The 21,161-nt window shown below is 35.1% G+C and overlaps 1 protein-coding gene across 1 annotated transcript in view; it reads right to left on the bottom strand.

The window, feature by feature from the left end:
• Positions 1 to 21,161, bottom strand: part of LOC128549574 (cysteine-rich venom protein kaouthin-2-like) — a 79,700-nt gene that overhangs the window by 3,444 nt on the left and 55,095 nt on the right. The window contains exons 4-5 of the mRNA XM_053526556.1: positions 980 to 1,065; positions 105 to 202 (exon numbers count right to left, since the gene is read on the bottom strand). Coding sequence (XP_053382531.1) covers positions 105 to 202; positions 980 to 1,065 — 184 coding nt within the window. The remainder of the gene's footprint in view (positions 1 to 104; positions 203 to 979; positions 1,066 to 21,161) is intronic.

Here is a 21,161-nt window from a genome sequence, read left to right as displayed (position 1 = left end):
GATACAAAGTTTCAATTTAATATTTAAATTGTGTACAACAATCTACAGATGTATGATAGTTGTATAAAATATAGACATTCCTTATAAAATAAATTTTAGCTTACCACATTGTTTAGAAGTCACATTATCACAGTGAGTCTTACAAGAATCACACCAGCTGCCGGATGATATATAGGGAGTAGATAGCTCAGTCACGTTCATACTGACACAGAGAATCGATTAAACAGAGAATGAATTAAATTAATGGTAACATATGAATTATGTCACTTGAAATGCCGTTGTTGCATAAACAAATCCAACAACGAGTCTTGATTGGCTAATGTACTAAATGCTCATTTAAATTAGGTGCATCAATTGCAATCTGACTAAAGTACTCGATCTTCTAAACGAAGATCTCAGAACGACCCATTCACATTTGTCTTCTGTATATTTCGGATTTCCAATATTTTTATTTTCTCAAATCTATTTTTTTTAACCAATCAGACGACTTGTTCGAATGTAAAAGAGTAAGAAATTTGTGCCGTCAATCCAGGGCTCGAACCCGGGACCTTCGTTTACATAGCAAGTGGCCTAACTACTGAGCTAACCAGCTATCTGACACATAACGACATACGAATTGTTAATATAGATTTGCAAAAAGTTGTAAGTTAAGCTCTGATTGGCTAGCGAAAGGGTCGTCAGAACGAGGCTATCAATAGCTCCTTTTCAGATCCTTTGCGTAGCGTTATAGGAGATGGACTTTAGTCAGACTGTATCAATTGTACATCGGCTCCTAATCCTTAATTGTGCAAAGGTTGTGAAAGCAGTAAGTACATTTTTAAAAGATATTTTATTACCACTTTTACCTTCAGTAAATATACCCTTATGAGAATCTGATCACTCGACAACTTAACTGTTATTATAGATTTTATTTTTACAGTAATATTACTTATATGTACCATCATATTGCCAAACTAACTTTTAATTGATATAAACTCACCCAGGAGCATAGTTACACACATAAAAGTAATTTGTTCCACATTTGCTGACACCACATCCGAATAAGAATGTTTCTGCCCAAATCATCTACAAAAATATATAATGTTGCTGTTATTCTACAAACGTAAGATGTGTGTAGATATTATAATAATAGTAGAAAAAATTACCGGTATAACAGTCATTGAATAAGTACTTGTGACTTTACATTTAGCTCTCTGTAGGCAGGTGATTCAGCCTCTGCGATAAGTGCAGACCAAGATCAGCCTGCACATCCGTAAAGTTTCATCATGGTCTGCACTGTTCACTATTCAGTCAGTAAATATTTAGTACAAACCCCTTCAGATAGTAAATGGGACTTCCCAAATTGAATGATAGACTTGTCAATTGTTGACATTTAGCAAGATAAAGGTTAATAAGGAAATGGATCTTTATGAAATGCGTGTAATTACACTTTTTTTAGTCAATTTATTATTCTTCTGACGTAAATGTTTCTCGACCCACAAATGGCTTTCAGTAAAACCCGGAAGGTTTAGATACCGCATGTGGAGAATGCGTAACTCGACGACTGTCATATCAGTAGCCAAGTCTTAATGTATGACGTAACAAGAACTTTAACTGTAAGTTATTATTTATCATCATATTTTTTGAGGCTTACAAGAACATTATATAAATAATTTGATTCTAACAAAATCAGAAAATATTTATAACACAAATACCTTTCAAATACCATATGCCATATTATACATAAATGATGCCCTTATTTGGGCATCGGAAAGTCACAAAAATGTAGAAAAATACTTACAATATCATTTATCTCAAAGCGGCATGCCTCCAGATCGTTCGACAACAAAAAAATAATTTTTTAGATATCTTGAAATAAATGCTATATTTCTTAAGAAGGCTTTAAAACTTGATTACTGACTAACTTTATGTTACGGAAACGCATGAGAATTTGCTGTTTTTGCTACTTTTTACGATGAAAATAGAAAAGCGTTTGTCACAGTTTTACTCCAGGTAAAATGTCTCGATAATAAATATATATATATTAGGGATGGGAACGAATATTCGAATATTCGAAAATCGGTCGAATATTCGAATATGAAAATCAAATTCGAATATTCGTAAATTATTGTATATTTTTTTCCAAAATAAGTATCATTGATTTTTGGCAATATGAGCATGCTAATTCTACAGAATAAAACCATGTCATGTTTATCGAGTATCAAAGATACCAGACATGTCCAATTAACAGACAGACAGACAGACAAATTCTTTATTTCATCTCAGGTACATATGTACAACATGAGGAAATACAAATATTCTGCAAAGAACAGTTATGCTTCCAATAGTGAAAATATTATAGCCAACAATGTACATTAAAGGTTGAAGCAAGATAACAGCATTTTCTTTTGTCATCTATGGGGGAACTCAAGTATGTTCAAACGATTTGCAATTGATGTCAAGATAATTTAGATATGTGCATTTCAACTTATGGTATAATTTATATAAATAACGGGAATTCGGCAATGAGACATGCAGAAAAAAGATCACGTCTCCCTCGATCAAACATGGTTCTAGATCCAACGAGCTGTGACCCACTTTACACATAACATTGCCTCACACACGTGATTTAGTGATGACTAAGCGCTAGTAGGTTATTCCAAAAACCGGTTACTATAATTAGTGCATATATTTATAGGACACTATTTTTGGCTATTCGACACGCGCATATAATTATAAGATAGGATTTTGTAAATTAGATATGTCTTTTGCATTTTAATCACATTTATGAAACAAATCTATTTTAACTAAATTGAAAGAGTAGAATTTTATTCCAGATAATTTATAAAGGAAAAGTAGTTCCATTTGCGGATATATTTAGTGTATTTAATGTAATTAGGCTCTGCACGTTTTGACCCAGTAATTCAAGTGTGCTTTACTTTTTTTTTTTTAAGTAAAAGTTGTAATATTTCTTGGAATAACCTGCTTAGTAATCAAAAAAGTGCATGCCCCGTAATGACAAAAGTACGGGATCCGTATACTCAGTATATCATGCGTATACGGAAAAAATCCGAAGCCCGTATATTAGAAAATACAAGTCCGTATATGCCCCGTATATTAGATGCAATCACAGTCCGTATATGACAAAATACGGGATCCGTATACTACGTATATCATGCGTATACGGAAAAAATCCGAAGCCCGTATATTAGAAAATACTAGTCCGTATATGCCCCGTATATTAGATGCAATCACAGTCAGTATATGACAAAAATACGGGATCCGTATACTACGTATATTCGGAATATACAGGCTCGTATACGTCTTCCGTATATTCTAAAATACAGAAAGTATACGGGAAAAAAGTCTCAAGACCCTTCGAATACATGAAAATGAAACTTATGTTAAAGCAAGACACGAATAAACACCATTTCTAGGGATTTTTTTTTAAAGTTCGTATATTGCATATATACGGGAAATATACATGTATGTATATTCGGCGTATACGGGATCCCGTATATGCATGACAAATATACGGACTTCCCGTATACTAGATGTTCCGAATACGGGATCGTATATTAGGTCCGTATATTTGTAATATACATCCCGTATACTCCCGTATTTTCGAAATATACGGGACCGTACACTCCCGTATATTGACCCTTTTTTCGCAGTGGTTTGCATTCGAAATTAATTAAAATCTGTGCATTTTCTAGTTGAAATTACAGTAGAATCAAACTGCATTGATATATATACTTATTATTATACTAAAACAACAGTATAATTTAAAGCTTGCATGAAGAAATCTTACAGGGCACTTTTCATGTGCTCGGTAATCAACTGGCCTCTTACAGTACACCATTCTCGTCATCATAGGTTCATCAAAATCCTGAGATAAACTAGGAAACCATGGTAGACCTCTTGTATGCGAGAATGACAGTACACAATGATCAGTACTCTTTTATCAATTAATTTTAACATTTTACTGATTCTCGTTACCTTTATGCACTCGCAGTGACGTAATGTGTTGATAAAAAAAATTGGGTGTGGCATGTCTACAGGATAAAGGGAGGGATTTGGCTGAAGATCAAAGGCAGGAGGGCATATTTTAAGGTCAACATGGCGGCAGTTTAGAAGGGCAGGGCAGGATGCCCCCACTGTCTCACTATAGAAATAACACTATCATCTTGACTTTAAACATTGAAACCTGTTTAGATGTGTAGTTTAATTTTTGATTAATTTAATGTTGTTAAAGGGAAAGGCAATGTTAACATATGTTTATTCCGTCTCGTAGAACTTCTTAAATTATTTAAAGAAGTGAAAGAATTTCAAAAACTGACGTAAAAAAGAGAAGTAATTGATCAAACTTGTGGCCATTTTGTTTCCATGGCAAGGTTAAATACCATGGCGAATTTACTAAATTGCTAGATTTATATTCGATTAGTAGTTACTTGTTTCTATAAAGTAATTTCTCTACTTTTTCCAGCTATAGAAAGAAATAACCATGTTTCACATCTTTCACTAAAAAAAAACATTGGGAGTTAATCTATTTTAAAGGTTATTTGCCGAATAAGCAGTGTGTAAATAACGTCATAAACATAATAAAATTGCTGCCTCAGCCATTTTCTTAAATTTCAAACTGCTAAATCTTTTCCAGTAGTGGTTCTTTAAAAATTCTTTCAGCGTTATGACAAGGCTTGAGAATGGCTTTTGTATCAAACTAACTTATTGTCAGACCTATGGTCAGAAGTAAAATTAGAGATGTGTGGTTATGCTGGTGGGGAGTGTCTGCCAGTCCCTAGGAACAAATTGACTCTTGTTTATTCCACTGAGATGGGGATGTGTGGGAGTTTGGGTTAGGGAATTTACTAAAACTGATCTTACTTATTGGGATAAATATATTGTTTCCTAACAAGATTCTATCCTGCCAGAAGAAAAGTGTATTATTTTTGATGTGCGATTTACTGGGAACAAGCCTTTCGCTAGATGTTGAAAAAAAGCTGAAATAGCATTAACGTAAACAGGTGTGGAAACATGATAATATCTGTATTTATTTAAGCTTTAAGTTGTGATTTTAGGCAAGCAGCTAAGGTTCAGGGGAAGGACAGTTACTTATTTCAAAGAAGACCACTACCATGAAAGACTAGCCTCAATCACTAAGATATTTTTGTGGCTTTAGTAACGCCATTGATTTACTACTACTCATTAAACACAAAACACCCGATGTTGGAAGTGGAAAGCAAAATGCTTGAGATATGCAGGATTTTGAATGAACTAAACATGAAAATGATAAGAAAAACGGCATGATGGACCATATGAATTTCTCGGGGAAATAAAACTTTCAGTTGTCGAAGCTCAAGCATGTAGTCCTCTGTCATAGAGGATTCAAACTACTGTTGTTTAATATCAGGTGAACATGCCTAATGATAAATGTATCCGCTTTCTTAATATAACAAATGCTTCTTCTTTTACAGGCACCATCAAGAGAAGATAAAATCAATACACATTTCATTGCCTTTGTTTGTAAAAACAATGAACTTTATGAACTTGGTATGTACATTTGCATGTTTTAAATCCTAACTAGTATCCAAAACATTTGACTAAAGAACGTCTTAAAATCAGTTTGAAATGTACTAACACAACCACACAGACCTATAGATTTCACTATATTGTAAACAATACGATTATTTATACTAATGGGAACTCCTATGCAAATCTGCATTATTGAAAAAATTCTGTTTGTGAAAATGCCATCAAAATTGTGTTACTTTCTACAGTTAGACTTGTAAAAAATCAGGTTTACCATACTTTCTTCGAATTTTCCGTATTTTCTAATTTTGAAAAATCATGGTTTTTATGAAATCCTACAATCATGTAGAAAAATATTTTATCTTAACATGTAGAACTACTTTAAGCTGTCAAAATAGAGAAGATGATTATGTTTATTATCTACCTTTTCCTGAAGAACTGCACAAGGGTTTTCACCTAAAAAATCTAAAGCATGGTACTGCCTTACTAAACAAGTAGATGAGCAGATATATGTTGTCAAAAATTGTTTGCCTTTCAACCAAAATCATTTTCATTTTCTGTTTATTACCATTACAACAGATGTTTGTAAATACATTGTATATGGTTTAGCTTTTTACTTAAAATGTAGCATTACATAAGTTTACACTTACTGTTGATCTGAATGTTATTGGAAGAAGATGATTTCCCTCCCTGAATTTGAGGCCACAGGTATGAATTCTACCAACAGATAAATCTGACCATGCCTGCCCAGTTGTTACCAACAGGTATGGTTAGCATAAGTCTGCAGTCAAGATAAGTCTAAGTTTAGAATCTCATGTTAGTTAAATTCTGTTGTTCTACTAAACTTTCATAAGGGTCTTGAAAGAAAAAGTGAACATTGTACAGGTAGACAACTCTGCCTCATTTGCAATAGTGAGATATTTGAGTTACTTTATTTACAGATTTTGTTTCCTTTTACTATTTCAGATGGAAGGAAAACTGGTCCAGTTCAGTATGGTCCAACAGGTCCTGACACTTTACTTGAGGTTAGTTCAAATTTTCCTTAGATTCCTGATAATGAGTTTGTATGTTATCTCAGTTTTTATGCCCCCACACATTTAAATGCGGGGGGGGGGGGGGGCATAATAGTGTTGCTGCTGCTCGTGTCCTTACATACGTACGTCCTCAAATCTTGTGTGTCCAACTCCTCTCTCACTATTAACTTGATTTGCTTTACAGTTTCACAGTGTGAAGATGACAATAAAGGAATGATTTTTTTCTGTGGCTATTTTTCTACAGTTATTGCCCTTTGATATTTTTGCTATATAGAATATAGAAAAAATATTGTTTGTCCAACTCCTCCCATACTACTAACCTGATTTGCTTCAAACTTCGACAGATGAACAAGCTTGAAGTGCAGAATGATGACCTTAAAGGAAGAAATGTTTTCTTTGAATTGTTTTACTGCAGTTATGGTCCTTTGATAGTTTTTGCTCTATAGAGGATGGCACAGTATGTGGGTGCATCCATGACCTATAGACACAATTCTAGTTCTGCACCAGGACTACACTATAGTAATAAGAATGTGTGCTGGAGTAGAAAGTCTGTAACTCCTTTAGCTTGATACAGGTATGAGGAGAAACAGTCACAGTATAGAAATGAACTTAGTCAATACTGGATATAGTTATATAAATGCTTTTGCATAAGATTGTGTTCACAACTGAGAATATTTTTGCATCACTTGAACCTCTTCAAACATGGGATTGCACTGTACGTGGATAGTTTAAATATATCTTTATATATGTATATTTAACGAAATATACATATATAACCCACCCGCTTAGCTCAGTAGGGAGAGTGCCAATCTATGGATCGCGGGGGAGTGAGTTCGATACTTTGGCGGGTCGTATGTTCTCCATGAGGATTTGATAAAAGACATTGTTTCTGAAATCATTCGTCCTCCACCTCTGACTCATGTGGAGAAGTTGGCAGTTACTTGCGGAGGTTTATGGTAAAGAAACAACTTGCTACTGGTCTGACAGTGTAGTCGCAAACGACAAGAAGAAAGAAGAAGGTAAAGAATCCAGGAACACTGGTTAGGTTAACTGCCTACATGACTGAAATACTGTTGAAAAATGGTGTTAAACCCGAAACCAAACAATATACATATAAAACACAATTTGAATAAAAGAGTAATTTTGATTCACCAAACTGAAAAAAATCCATTAAAACACCATTGTAACATACTAAACTTTACACATTGTAAAATTGCGCATTAAATCAACAAGTTTTACAGAGTCTAATCACCATTATCAGATGTACCATGTTGTCTTTTTTGTATTGAGAAAATGTTTTGCTATATGTAAATTTGCATTTATCAAAGTAGATATTAGTTATTCAGGCTCTTCAGTTCAGTTTTTATTTTCACAACTTTTGCCAATAAAATTACCATTGGTCACAGTTTGAAAAAAAAAATAATGAATAACTGCTATTAGTCATTCTTTCCTCGGCCTCCACATCTGTATCACAAAAGTTTTGCATATCGGCAGATTTCTCAGAAATCATTGTGCCAAATGTTTTCAGACTTTGAACATATCTTGGGCATTATGAGATGACCTGTCAGGACAAGCAACATAAATGTACTTTTTATTTTGTCAAAATTATGCCCCTTTTTAGCTTGACTTTTGGAAGAACAAGTAGAGGTATTGCACTTGCCCCGGTGTCAGTGTCATCATTGGTTAAAGTTTTTGATAAAGTCAAATATCTCTGTAACTATCAAAGCTATTGACTTGAAACTTAAAATAGTTACTTACTATCAAAGTCTACACCAGGAGAAACAATCCCAATAACTCTGATTTGAATTTTGACAGAATTGTGCCCCTTTTTAACTTAGAATTTTTGGTTAAAGTTTGTGATAAAGTCAAATATCCCTGTTACTATCAAAACTTTTGATTTGAAACTTAAAATAGTTAGTTACTATCAAAGTCTACACCAGGAGAAACAATCCCAATAACTCTGATTTGAATTTTGACAGAATTATGCCCATTTTTAACTTAGAATTTTTGGTTAAAATTTTTGATGAAGTCAAATATTTCTATTACTATTAAAGCTTTTGACTTGAAACTCAAAATAGTTATTTACTATCAAAGTCAGCACCAGGAAACACGATTCCCATAACTCTGATATGAATTTTGACAGAGTTATGTGCCTTTTTAACTTGGAATTTTTTTACTGACAAAGCTCTCCTTCAGAGTCAAGCACTGAGAAAAGTCGAGCGCACTGTCTTACGGACAGCTCTTGTTAGCATTGTATTTCAGGTTAAAGTTTTGCATGTAAGCAGTTTTTTCAGAAACTACTAGGCTAAATGCTTTCAAACTTCACACATGTCTGTGGTTTTCCAGGACAAGTTACATTACTATAGCTTTCATTTTGTCAAAATTATGTCACTTTTTAACATAGTTTTGCATGTTTCTCATGAAATAGAAGACTAAATGTTTTCTGATTCTTTACAATTCTTTTACTTCATGGGATATATATCTGACTTACTTTTTAGCAAAAACAATGCCCTTTTTTCAACTCAAAAAATTTGCTAAGCTTTTGTATGTGAGATATTATTAGGTGAAAGGTCTTCAGATAACCATGTAGTGTAATATTGTTTATATCTATATTTCCAACAATGGCTAACAACTTTCCAACTTAAAACAGAGATGAAGGGAGAGAGAATAATTTTGGCAGTATTTTCTTTGGTCAAATTGTGAGTTAAACTTTGACTTTGATAGTCTCAAACAGTCTCTGAAGATCTAGCCAGGAAGACTGAAAAATATTAGTTTTAGAAAACTTGGTAGAACTGCTTTAGAATGAAGTGCACTAGACTAGTATGACTATTATACATTGAGCGAACTGCCTGTCTCATGCTTTAAGCCAACAATATCAGCTTCGAGTAAAGGCACCTACAAGTATAGCTGGGAAGCTGAAAACTTCAATCACTAATACAGTTGATAAGCTGACGATCTCACTTGACAGTACACGGGGTTGGGGAGGGGGATGAAAACTGACAACCTCAGCATCCAGGACAGTCTAGAAGCTGACAACCTTATCCTCTTGTACAGGCTAGAAGTTGGCAGCCTAAGATACCATAACCAGTTTGAAGCACACAACCTTAGGTATTAATGCAGGCAAGAAGCCAACAACCAAAGCGCAGGTTAGAAGCTAACAACCTCAGTTACCAGAACATGCTAGCTGACAATATTAGTTACCAGAAAAGACTATAAGCAGTAGCTCTATTTAATCAATACATTCAACTGGTTAATAGCCAAGAATCCTGCACATTTTGAAATAATGTTTACAACTACGGTAATTATCCCACATTCACTTCAGTTTTATTTTTAGTAAATAATGAGTTATCATCTTTAATTACCTTTCACTTTATTTATTTTAATACAGCTGAAAAAAAAAGTTAAAAATGAATTTTCATAAATTGTTATGAAAATGATTCTGCAATGTTAAAACTTAAATAATAATGTACTGGTATACGTAGTTTTATGCTTAGATCACTGTTTTGATTGAACTGTGATGAAAGTAGAGTGAAAATTGTTGGACTTTTATAGCATCATAAAGACCATTTGCAAAATAATTGAGCTCTTTTAAGATAATATTGTGCTTTTTTTAACTCCCACTTTCAGTATATGATGCAGGAGAACCTGTGCCTCAGGCCATGTCAAATGATTGCCCATGAACAAGCAGTTGTGGTCTACTTTTAATTTCTTTGAAAAATGTAACTGATTCAGTTAAGCTGATTTAATAATTTTGTTATTTTTCAGTATAATAAAATGGTCTTTAGCTTAGCTGTATGAAATTTTCAGTTGTTTTTTTTCTTATCACAGTTTAATCATTTCACATTTTACAGAAGTTTTGCATGTAAACAGGTTTCCCAAAAACTACTTCAGTTTTCATACATTTCGAGATTGCATCACAGGGCAAATTACATAACCAGCTTTTATTTTGTTAAAATTATCCCCCATTTTAGCTCCACTTTTCGGAGAATAGGAGCTATTCTACTCGCCCTGGCATCGGGGTGACCTTTCTTGGTTAAAGTTTTTCGGCAACTTTCTTTTTTCTGTCATGATTTTGTTACTGTTTTTTTTTATCATATCTTTGTTACTGTTGCTTGTATCTTACTGTAACTTCACATAAACATTGTCCAGCATACAACCAAAGTATGTGCAGGGGCTAGGCCCATTAAACCCAAGGTCAAGGTCACCAAGGTGTTATACTTAGGTTATTTTTAAGGTAAGTATTTCGGCAACCTTTGTTTTTCTGTCATATCTTTGTTACAATAGCTGATATCTTACTGTTACTTCACATAAACATTTTCCAGCATACAAACAAAGTATGTGCAGGGGCAGGCCCCATTATACCCAAGGTCAAGGTCGCCAAGGTGTTATACTTAGGTTATTTTTAAGGTTAAAGGTTTTCGGCAACCTTTGTTTTTCTGTTATATCTTTGTTACTATTGCGTATATCTTACTGTAACTTCACATAAACATTGTCCAGCATACAAACAAAGTATTTGCAGGGGCCAGACCTATTATATCGAAGGTCAAGGTCACCAAGGTGTTATACTTGGAATTATTTTCATATTAATTTTTCGAAAACTTCGTTTATAAACATATCTTTGGTACTTTAAAAGATAGACTTGAAATAAAAAACATTCCTTCGTAATCATCTTGTGAATGTGTGGTTATACTCGACATCATTTATCCCGCGGTATCATTTGTCTCGCGGTATTTACGTAGCGCCACCTAGCCAGTGTTTACCTTGTCACGTTGTTGACCTACTTTCATTTTGCGACAGAAAACAGCTTTATCTCCTGTCATGAACAGTATCTTGGTGAGTAACTTTCCATATATGTTGAAAATATTGTTTTCCATTGAAACAGGCAAGAATCCTACATGTAAATGCCATTATTTTTAGAAAATTTGCATTGTTTACATTCTCGTTTGCCCCGCCTCCATGGTCAGATACCACTAAATTCATGCACATAGGTTGACTGATTCCCGTTCGATTTTTTTTTTAGGTCAGATACCACTAAATTCTTTCCTTCTTAATCTCTACTGATACCATTTTGTATTTTTCTTGCAGAAACTGAAGCCAAACAGGGAGAAGAAATCTTATGACAGGGAAAACCTGAAAAGGGCATACCAGGCTACCCTCTCAGGAATGTCAGTGTACCGTGCCTCCAGAGTTTACAGTATACCCGAATCAACCCTAAGAGACCGGACTAGACAGAATGTGTCTATTGATTGCCAACACGGAGCAGCCAGACTGTTTACTGAAGTAGAGGAGAAGGAGTTAGTAGACCATATTGTGTACATGGCTAATATCGGATATGGATACACGATTACTGACATAAAATACTACTGTTTGCAGATCAAATTGCCCTTTCGTCTTTTCTTAAATCGACATACTTGTACCTTTACGTTACAAAAGCAGCGATGCTGAAGCTATTTTTGGATCTCATCTATACAGGTAACTCCGCCTTTCCGATACGAGTAAAAAAAACTGAATGAACTTGTTACATTGGTTTTATCACCGAGAAAAGATGATTTAAATACTCATAAATACTGTTGGAACGGGTGTTTAACCGGATTGTAACAGATGTATCAGATCTAATCTTCATTTAGAATTTAAATGAATCTTGCCACAATGCACACTACATTTAGGTAGCGTGTATGTGGAAAAAGGACACCCTCTTATACATTACAGGCCTTTTTCTGCGTAAATTTCAGTACCTTTTGCTGCAGAATTTTCTTTTAAATAATGTATCTCATATTAAGTTGTCACTATAATTATAAAACGTGCCTGACTCGAGTGTTGGGTTCGCTCATCATTGATTGAAGGGCATAAGTTCGAATCCCGGAACTGACCATGCCTCTTTTGTTGAAAGTCGGTAATTACGGAATATGCGAGTCTTAATCTAGCCAATTTGACGTGATCCTAGGAAACAGTTACGAGTTGGCTTTAAATGCTGATTTTGTTGCAAATATGAGAGAAATTCAAATAAAACTTTCATGTATCAAAAGGAAGTCCAAATAATTGTACTCAATATTTTAATATCGTTTATTTTTTGACTAATCGATATCCCCTTTACGTAGACAACGTAAATTATCAAAATGTAAAATCGGTCTTCCCGAGGTCTCATTATTTAGACTTATCAAAAGGGATTCAATTCCTCATTAATTTATGTAAAAGTTATCATAATTCCCTTTAATACGATTAACGTTACCCATAATATGCAAGCTAACTTATCCTAAATTATTATGGTCCTTTTAGAGTGACTGTCAAAAATATAAAACAAACAAAATATCGAATTATTTTGACTTATGTGATTCTATAACTGGTTCTTTCCATGAACGAAGACGAGGCTTATCAACTGCCAGTATGTAAATAACTGAAATAGTGTTTTAACGACTTCAAATAAATAGATCTAGTAGATAAATTCACATGGGGCCTACACGTTAACCCCACCAAAAAAAAAAAAAAAAAAAAAAAAAAAAAAAAGATCTATAATGAAGTGAGATTCATACTTTCATACCTTGCATGGTTGGAAATTTCGTCGATAATAATTGTCATAACAAACAAAAAACGCTATTTTCATTTGAATGTAGTTGAAATAGTATTCTATTCTACTTTTAACACATATCCAATGATTATCACCTTATTGCACTTTACAATGTATGCAAGTACGCTGATACTTCAAAGATAGAGTCAGAGCGTGCGCTTTGTGTGACGTCAAGATAAAGAAAAAAAGTTTCACTACAAGGTAAATGATTAATTTATTGTGGATGAGGCGGGGTTAACCTGTCAAGAGTATTCCAAAAATAGCTTCAGCTTCACAGTTTTTGTGACGTGAGCATGCAACTCTATCGATTTGAAAAACGTTGAAGGGGCAATTCGATCTGCAAACAGTAGTATATGGCTGCTGGCTATGCCAGATCTCTGGGCAAGACAGTGAGGGCTAAGGAAGGTTTGAGCCAGGGCTGGATGTATTCCTTTCTTGGAAGGTGGGATGAACTGAAAGTTGTGAAACCCCAGAAACTTACGATATCTAGGGCCAAGTCAGCTAGCAAGGAGACCATCACTAACTATTTCAGAGAGTTAGGAACTATACTTGAAGAAAATGAACTAATGAATGCTCCTGAAAGAATATTCAACATTGACGAGTCAGGATTCTCAACAGAACATACACCACCAAAGATAGTATGCGGGACCGACTCAAAGCCTCAAGCTGTCACTTCAGCTGAATCAAGGACAGTGACTGTAATAGGTGGTGCAAATGCTGTGGGAAACCATATTCCACCCTTCTATATATTTCCCGGGAAAAGGTGGTGTGACAGCCTGCTAGAGGGTGCTGCCCCAGGGTCAGTTGGTGGAATGTCTAAGAGTGGTTTTGTGAACAGGGGTCTCTTTGAGACATATCTAACAGGACACTTTACAAAGCATGCTGGATTAATCAAGGGAACAGACAGACCTGTCACTCTAGTACTATATGATGGTCACAAATCTCACCTCTCATTGACCCTCACAAACTGGGCAAGGGAACACTCTGTGATTTTGTTTGTACTGCCTCCGCACTCCAGTCATCTCACACAACCGCTGGATGTCGGGGTATTTGGCCCCATGAAGCATTACTACAATCACGAATGTAAGGCATACATGCACTCCAATCCCGGTGTCAACATCACCAGATATGATGTGGCCAGACTAACTGCAAAGCCCTACGCAAGGGTATTCTCAGCAGAGAACATCAGTAGTGCCTTCAAGAAAGCAGGAATTTATCCATTTGACTCTGACATGATAACTCCAACTCAGACAGCACCATCTTCAATATACCCTGACCCAGAACCTATGCAAGAACAAGAACAAATTCCCATCTCTCCATCAGTAACTGTAAATGATAATGTCCAGCAAAGTCAATCAACACTGGAAAAAAATCAACTGGAAATCAGCTTTCTTGAAAGCAGGAAAATCAAAAGTGTGGTTCCGAAGCCAAAGAAAAAGTTTGTTCCTCCCTTCAAAGTGCAAGGAAACTTAATGTCAGGAGAGAACCTTGACACATTGAAAGAGCAACATGAAAAGAAAGTTCAGCATTAGCAAAGCAGTCAGCAAGCAAGAAACCAAACATGAAGCGCCTAAAGAAAGTGAAATCCACCACTGGCAAAAAGCACCCAACATCACCCAGGCCGTCCACATCTGGCCTTACAACCAGAGCAGGTGCCCCAATTAGTCTGGATGACACGTCAAGTGAGGAGGAGGTGGATGAGGATCCCTGCTGTGTCTGTGGCAAGACCTTTCCACCGCAGCTGAGGGGAATACCTTCCCTAGTCATAATTAAATGGGGACAGTGTGATAAATGTAAACATTGGGTCCATCTGACCTATTGTACAGAAGTTAGAGTGTTGAGAAGGGACAGTACATTCTTCTGCAAGCACTGCCCTGAAGAGTAATTTTTGACAGTCAATGTATTAAAGTATCGACAATCCAGTATTTATTATTTCAAATTAACTATTGACCTCTCATATAGACAACACAAAGGTAGTTTTATGATTATGTAACATTTAGTGGAGTCTAACCTTTTATAAAGTAAGTTGTTAGTTGAAAGCAGTGTATACCGCGAGACAAATGATGACGTAATATTCCAAGATGGCTGTCACCTGTCATGTAAATAGTCATGTTGTTATTTTTATGCCCCCGGCATCTACTGATATGGGATGTACAGATGTAACCTGTGACCATTCCTAATCTTCAAACATCACCCGAACTCAGTTTGACCTTGACCTCGTTTTGGACTTCTAAGGTTGCTTTGTATCGACAAGGATGCCACCAGAGGCATCAAGCGTTTATTGAACGCAGCTCCTTGTTTTGTTGTTGTTTTTGTAATATTTCCGTATAGTATGAAATGTGAAACTGATGGAATAGAAGTTTGAAACAAAATATTTTCTGGTAGGTTGTTTGTTGCATTTGAATGTTTAATTCAACAGTTAAGTACCGCGAGTCATCAGATAAGCAGTATACAATTCCTTATAAAGCTAATTGTATTTTAGACAGAATTATGCCCCTTTCATACTTAAAGTTTTTTGGCAATCTTTGCTTTCTCGATATAACTTTAGTACAATGTAAGATAATGACTTGAAACTTAAAATGTATCTTTATCATCATCATCATCATCCGCATGTGTGGTAACAATGCCCATAACTCTGATTTGTATTTTGACCAAATTATGCCCCTTTCATACTTAAATTTTTTGACAAAACTTTGTTTTCTGGACATAACTTTGGTACTATATAAGCTAATCCCTTATGAAAAACCTTCCCTATTGTCAGCGTATGGTCAGTTTATGTCCAGTGTGTTTCCAGTGAATAATACTCTAAAATCCAGTTACTTGCCAGCCTATTTCCAGAGCTGACAATAAAATGATCCAGTGTGTTGCCACTGAATAACCATCATGTGTCCATGTACTTGTCAGCTAATTTCCAGACCTGAAAACCAGCTGTAAAATTTAACTTCCAGTCTGCTGTCAGTTTATATACAGTTTGTTGTCAGTGATGTATGTAATGACATTTTAACAAAATTTCATTGATTTTTCATATAAAATTATTTGAAGAAACTAAATTATATAGAGGTATCTGGAAATAAAACACTGACAACAAACTGATATGCAGTGTCAATCTGGCAACACACAGGATACACAACTGACAACAAGCGGCTTTTTGGACTTTCCAGTCTGTTGTCCTTGTATTGTCAGTGCACAGCCAATCAACAGGAAATATTTTTCTGACAACACACTGGCATGTTGTGTTGTCATTGTATTGTCAGTGTATAGTCAGTCACAACATGCCAGGCTCTCTTACATGGACAAGAGAAACACTTTAGCAAACTGGACTCATTATTTCAAGTTTTAACTAAATTCCTTTATGCAGTACAAAGTTATGAGCACTTATACATTAGTGTGGCAGATGGGCTAGTTTTGTTTGTTTGTTTTGGGTTTAACGCTGTTTTTCAACAGTATTTCAGTCATGTAACAGGGGGCAGTTAACCTAACCAGTGTTCCTGGATTCTGTACCAGTACAAATCTGTTCTCCGCAAGTAACTGCCAACATGAATCAGAGGTGGATGACTAATGATTTCTGAGACACAATGTTGTTTAACAAATAGTCACGGAGAACATAAGCCCAGTCCGAAGATCGAACTCGCGACCCCGTGATCCGTAGATCGATGCTCTAGCTACTGAGCTAAAGATGGACTAGTATCCCAATATATCGCTTGCTACTCAGTGTTACTAATCTTATTTATTTCCCCCTAGGAAAATTGTTTTTATTACCATTGTATTGTCAGTGTATGGGAAGTTTGTTTCCAGTTTAGTGTCAGTATATATTTTTTTCTATTTATCTTTATTAATGTTTAATATGAATTTTAATGTGACTTAAAACCTTCATTTGCTTGTGACTCAATTTTAAAACCAATTAAAATTTGCAATATTTCAATTATCAATAATATAATATTGAAACCAAAGGAAATTTGACCGAGATTATGGTAAATTTGCAAGTTTAATTTTACAGGGTAGCGAAAATACATGACTTTTAAAATTTCTGTATCTGTTTAGCACAAATACTTGTTGCAGACAGAATCTGTGTTACAATGAAAACAAATAACTGTAAAATGATGAAAAAGTACCTTTACAATGTGCCCATCAATGCTGGAAAACTATTGAAAACTGAAAATAATTTTGGAGGGAAAAACGCAATACTCGGCCATTTTGATAAGGTGTCTTGTAATATTTGTTTTGCTGTGAAGATTGCTAAGATGTGTATATTGCCAGTGTATAGCCAGTGCATTGTCAGAATCTGATCTGAGTAAATTTATATCCACTCTACTGTCAGACAGACAGAAAATCCATATTGTCACTTATGTAATTTTTATCTCGACCATTCAAAGAATAGTAGAGTTATTGGACATGCCCGTATGTTTTTTGTTGTTTTTTTTTTTTTACAAAATTATGGCCTTTTATCGACTTAGAAGGTTAAGGTTTTGTATGTAAGCTGGTATCTCAGAACTCACTGATGGGAATGGATTGAAACTAACTACACGCTTGTTCACTGTCATGATCTGACATGCACTAAGCAGGTCCCATAACTTTTTTTTTCAAAATTATGCCCCTTTTTCCACATAGCATTTTTTGCTTAAGTTTTTGTATGTAAGCTAGTATCTCAGTACTCACTAATGGAAATGGATTGAAACTTCACACACTTGTCGACTTTCATAAGCTGATATGCACTGTGCAGGTTCCATAATCCTGTTTTGCATTTTTACAAGATTATTCCCCTTTTCCGACTTTTGCCTTCATTCAATTGACAAGGCTGTTGAGGCATTGCTGTCCTCCAACAGCTCTTGTTTACAATTCCAGTGTGTTGCCATATCAGTTTGATTACAGAAATTATGCTTTTTATCCCCCCGGCATCTACTGATGCGGGAGGCATATAGTGATCGTCCCGTCCGTCCGTCCGTTCGTCTGTCCGTACGAGGTTAACCAAATGGGACCGTTTCGTCTGTCATCAATACCCCTAACTAGAATGACTTGATACTGATGCAGATGTATCCTGTGACCATTCCTCATCTTCAGACATCACCTGACCTCAGTTTGACCTTGACCTCATTTTGGACTAAGGTTGCTTTATATAGGCTATATCTTGGTCAACCAAATGGGACCGTTTCGTCTAGCATCAATACCGCTTACAAAAATGAATTGATACTAATACAGATGTAACCTGTGACCATTCCTCATCTTCAAACATCACCTGACCTCAGTTTGACCTTGACCTTGACCTCATTTTGGACTTAGGTTGCTTTATATGGGCCATCTCTTGGTTTACCAAATGGGACCGTTTCGACTAGCATTAATACCGCTTACAAGAATGAATTGATACTAATACAGATGTAACATGTGACCATTCCTCATCTTCAAACATCACCTGCCCTCAGCTTGACCTTGACCTCGTTTTGGACTTAGGTTGCTTTGTATCAACAAGGATGCCACCGGGGGCATCAAGCGTTTATTGAACGCAGCTCCTTGTTATTTTTCATTACTGTTAAACAATTACTAATGTTACAATACAAAGAACCTGTCACTCTCGAATCATCGAAGAAAGATATGAACAGAGGGGATTAAAAAACGTCTACACCGGACTAATAAACAGCACCGGTGTTAAAATGTTCAAAACGACGTGAAACAAAAAATGTAAAGTAGAAACGATTCACAAGTCGTATGTACGGATATGTAGGAATACTTCTCATAAAATTACATACATTAACTAGCGCCTGAAAACCTATGGGTGCCCGATACAAAACACATTTGACGATAAGGGTCTTTAAGTAGCTGGTTCTGATATGCTTCTAATAGCATCTGGTGCAATATCTGTGATATTAGACCTAACAGTGGCATGAATTTATACAAAATTGACTTGTTATTAATCCAAAAAAGAAATGAATTATCTTGTATTTTGTTACAATTTCGAGTCAAAATAACAACAAATGCCCAATTTCCCTCATAGCTTTTCACAGTCGGTACCTTCTCTCCAATTTGTGTCCCAGTTCACACATTTTGCAACCGGGCTTGAATCAAGCAAATATATAATAACACAATCGTACATATGATAGTTGAATATTTATCTGAAGGTTAAAACCGGTGTGTGAGTGTTTTTATTTGTTAACAATATCGACCAGAAAAATTGAACTGCGCACAATGATATATTTAGAAAAGAATAGTTTAAAACAGTAACAGAAACCCCCATTTCGACCTTAAAAAAGAACTTGTCCGTGTTCTTTAAAGGTGGTCTATCTAAAATTTGATTCTCCACAAGACATGTACCTTTTAAGAACATTTCTTTTAAAGCCAGATTTTGTAGATAAAATAGAGAAAAAGGAAACTTCACAGATCACTATTTAGGTTGAAATTATGTCATCCTGAATTCAAATTTTATTTCAAATAGACCTGTTACTTTATATTTTCTGTTTAACTTAAAGCACCTGTATAATAACTTAAGTATATATGTGTCTTATTATTCCTTCTCTTGAGAAGGAATATTATAGTTTAATAAGTCACACTTGACTGAGCTACTGATACCGAAAGCTGTTGCCATTACAAGCTTGCCAATAAAACTCCGTGACCTTAGAAATAACCTCTGACGTTAGACTATTCTTTCCTAATTGAGGCGACTGTCTGACTGAACGCGTTCCGTGGATTACATATTACTACATTCAGTCGACCAGATAGACATATATCAGCAAATTTAAATGTAAACAACTAAATATTTTCTTTCCTTGAAATGTATAGTTAATGTATGAAAACAAACCCCATTGCTACCCTCTAATTATGCGCAACAAATTTACGCATCGAATCGTAATTGATTAACCGGGTCAATGTCATACTGCCGTATTGACTCTACTGAAAGTGGTAACAGATTTATTAACAATTTATGTTAAATTACTAGCGTAAATACTTACTTCAAATTTTTTGGCAGTATAAAACAGACATTGCAACCAAAATTTTACAAGATGATCATTTTATATTTATATAGATATGCCCTAGAAGGAACTTTTGCTATGCTTTAACTTGTTCAGCTTGTGATTAATGTAAACTATTCCGTATCAAAGAACTTTAAAATCGATTAATTAATGTACATTTTCGAAGAAACAGTTTCAGTTTCTATCAGTATTCCAAATAACGTTTAAGTTTCTAATTTTAAATTGATGAGGGCCGTCTATGTTATTTTAATATGGAATTTTACAAAAAGGAAGTTACAACTGGTGCTTTTCAAAATTCAAATTCATTTAAACGCAATTTAGGGGCTAGGGATTTAACTTGCATACCTGTAGTATTTTGCTTATCACATGCAACTCCTAAATATTTGGCTACATGATTGCTATTTCAGTTTGCTTCAGGAAATGGTTGAAATGTACGTATCTGATATGCGCGTGTCTGTATACAGTAGTGGTCGAAATGCACTTTTCTGTATGCAGTGGTGATCGAAACGCATATTCTCGTATGAAGCAGTGGTTTAAATGCACGTGTCCGTTGGCATAGTTGTTGAAATGCACCTGCAATTGCGATTTGCCATTCTAGTGCTTTGGGGTATCGTACAGTGGCTAACAAAATGTAGTGCCGACTGTTTACATAATGATGTCGTTTATATAGAATAGCACCAGTATTAGGCAGGTACTTCTATTCAAAGCAGGCAGGTTCGAACTTTCAGACTTGTAACTCAGTGAACCATATAGCGGCCATATAATACGGAAAATCGTTCATTATATCTGCCATACCTATCATACAAAACATTTTAAAACAATTGAGTTAAATAAGATCTGACATTTTAGAATAGTCGTAGAAATGTATCGGTATGCATTACCATGGCAACGGCTGATGAAACTGGTCAAATTGGCAAATGCTGATTTTAAAAACAACTGAATATTTTTTAGTTAAACTTGACACACGATATAAGTACATCAGTTCCCATCACATTGGTTTATGATGATGAAAATTACCGTCTAAATGACCGAAATTTGGGGCTAACATGCAAAATCACATAGTTGATACGTCCGTACCTATTATTTTGTTTTTTA

This window comes from Mercenaria mercenaria, chromosome 16 (assembly GCF_021730395.1).
Source record: "Mercenaria mercenaria strain notata chromosome 16, MADL_Memer_1, whole genome shotgun sequence".
Classification (NCBI taxonomy): Eukaryota; Metazoa; Mollusca; class Bivalvia; order Venerida; family Veneridae; genus Mercenaria; species Mercenaria mercenaria.
This window is presented reverse-complemented; position numbering and strand designations above follow the sequence as displayed.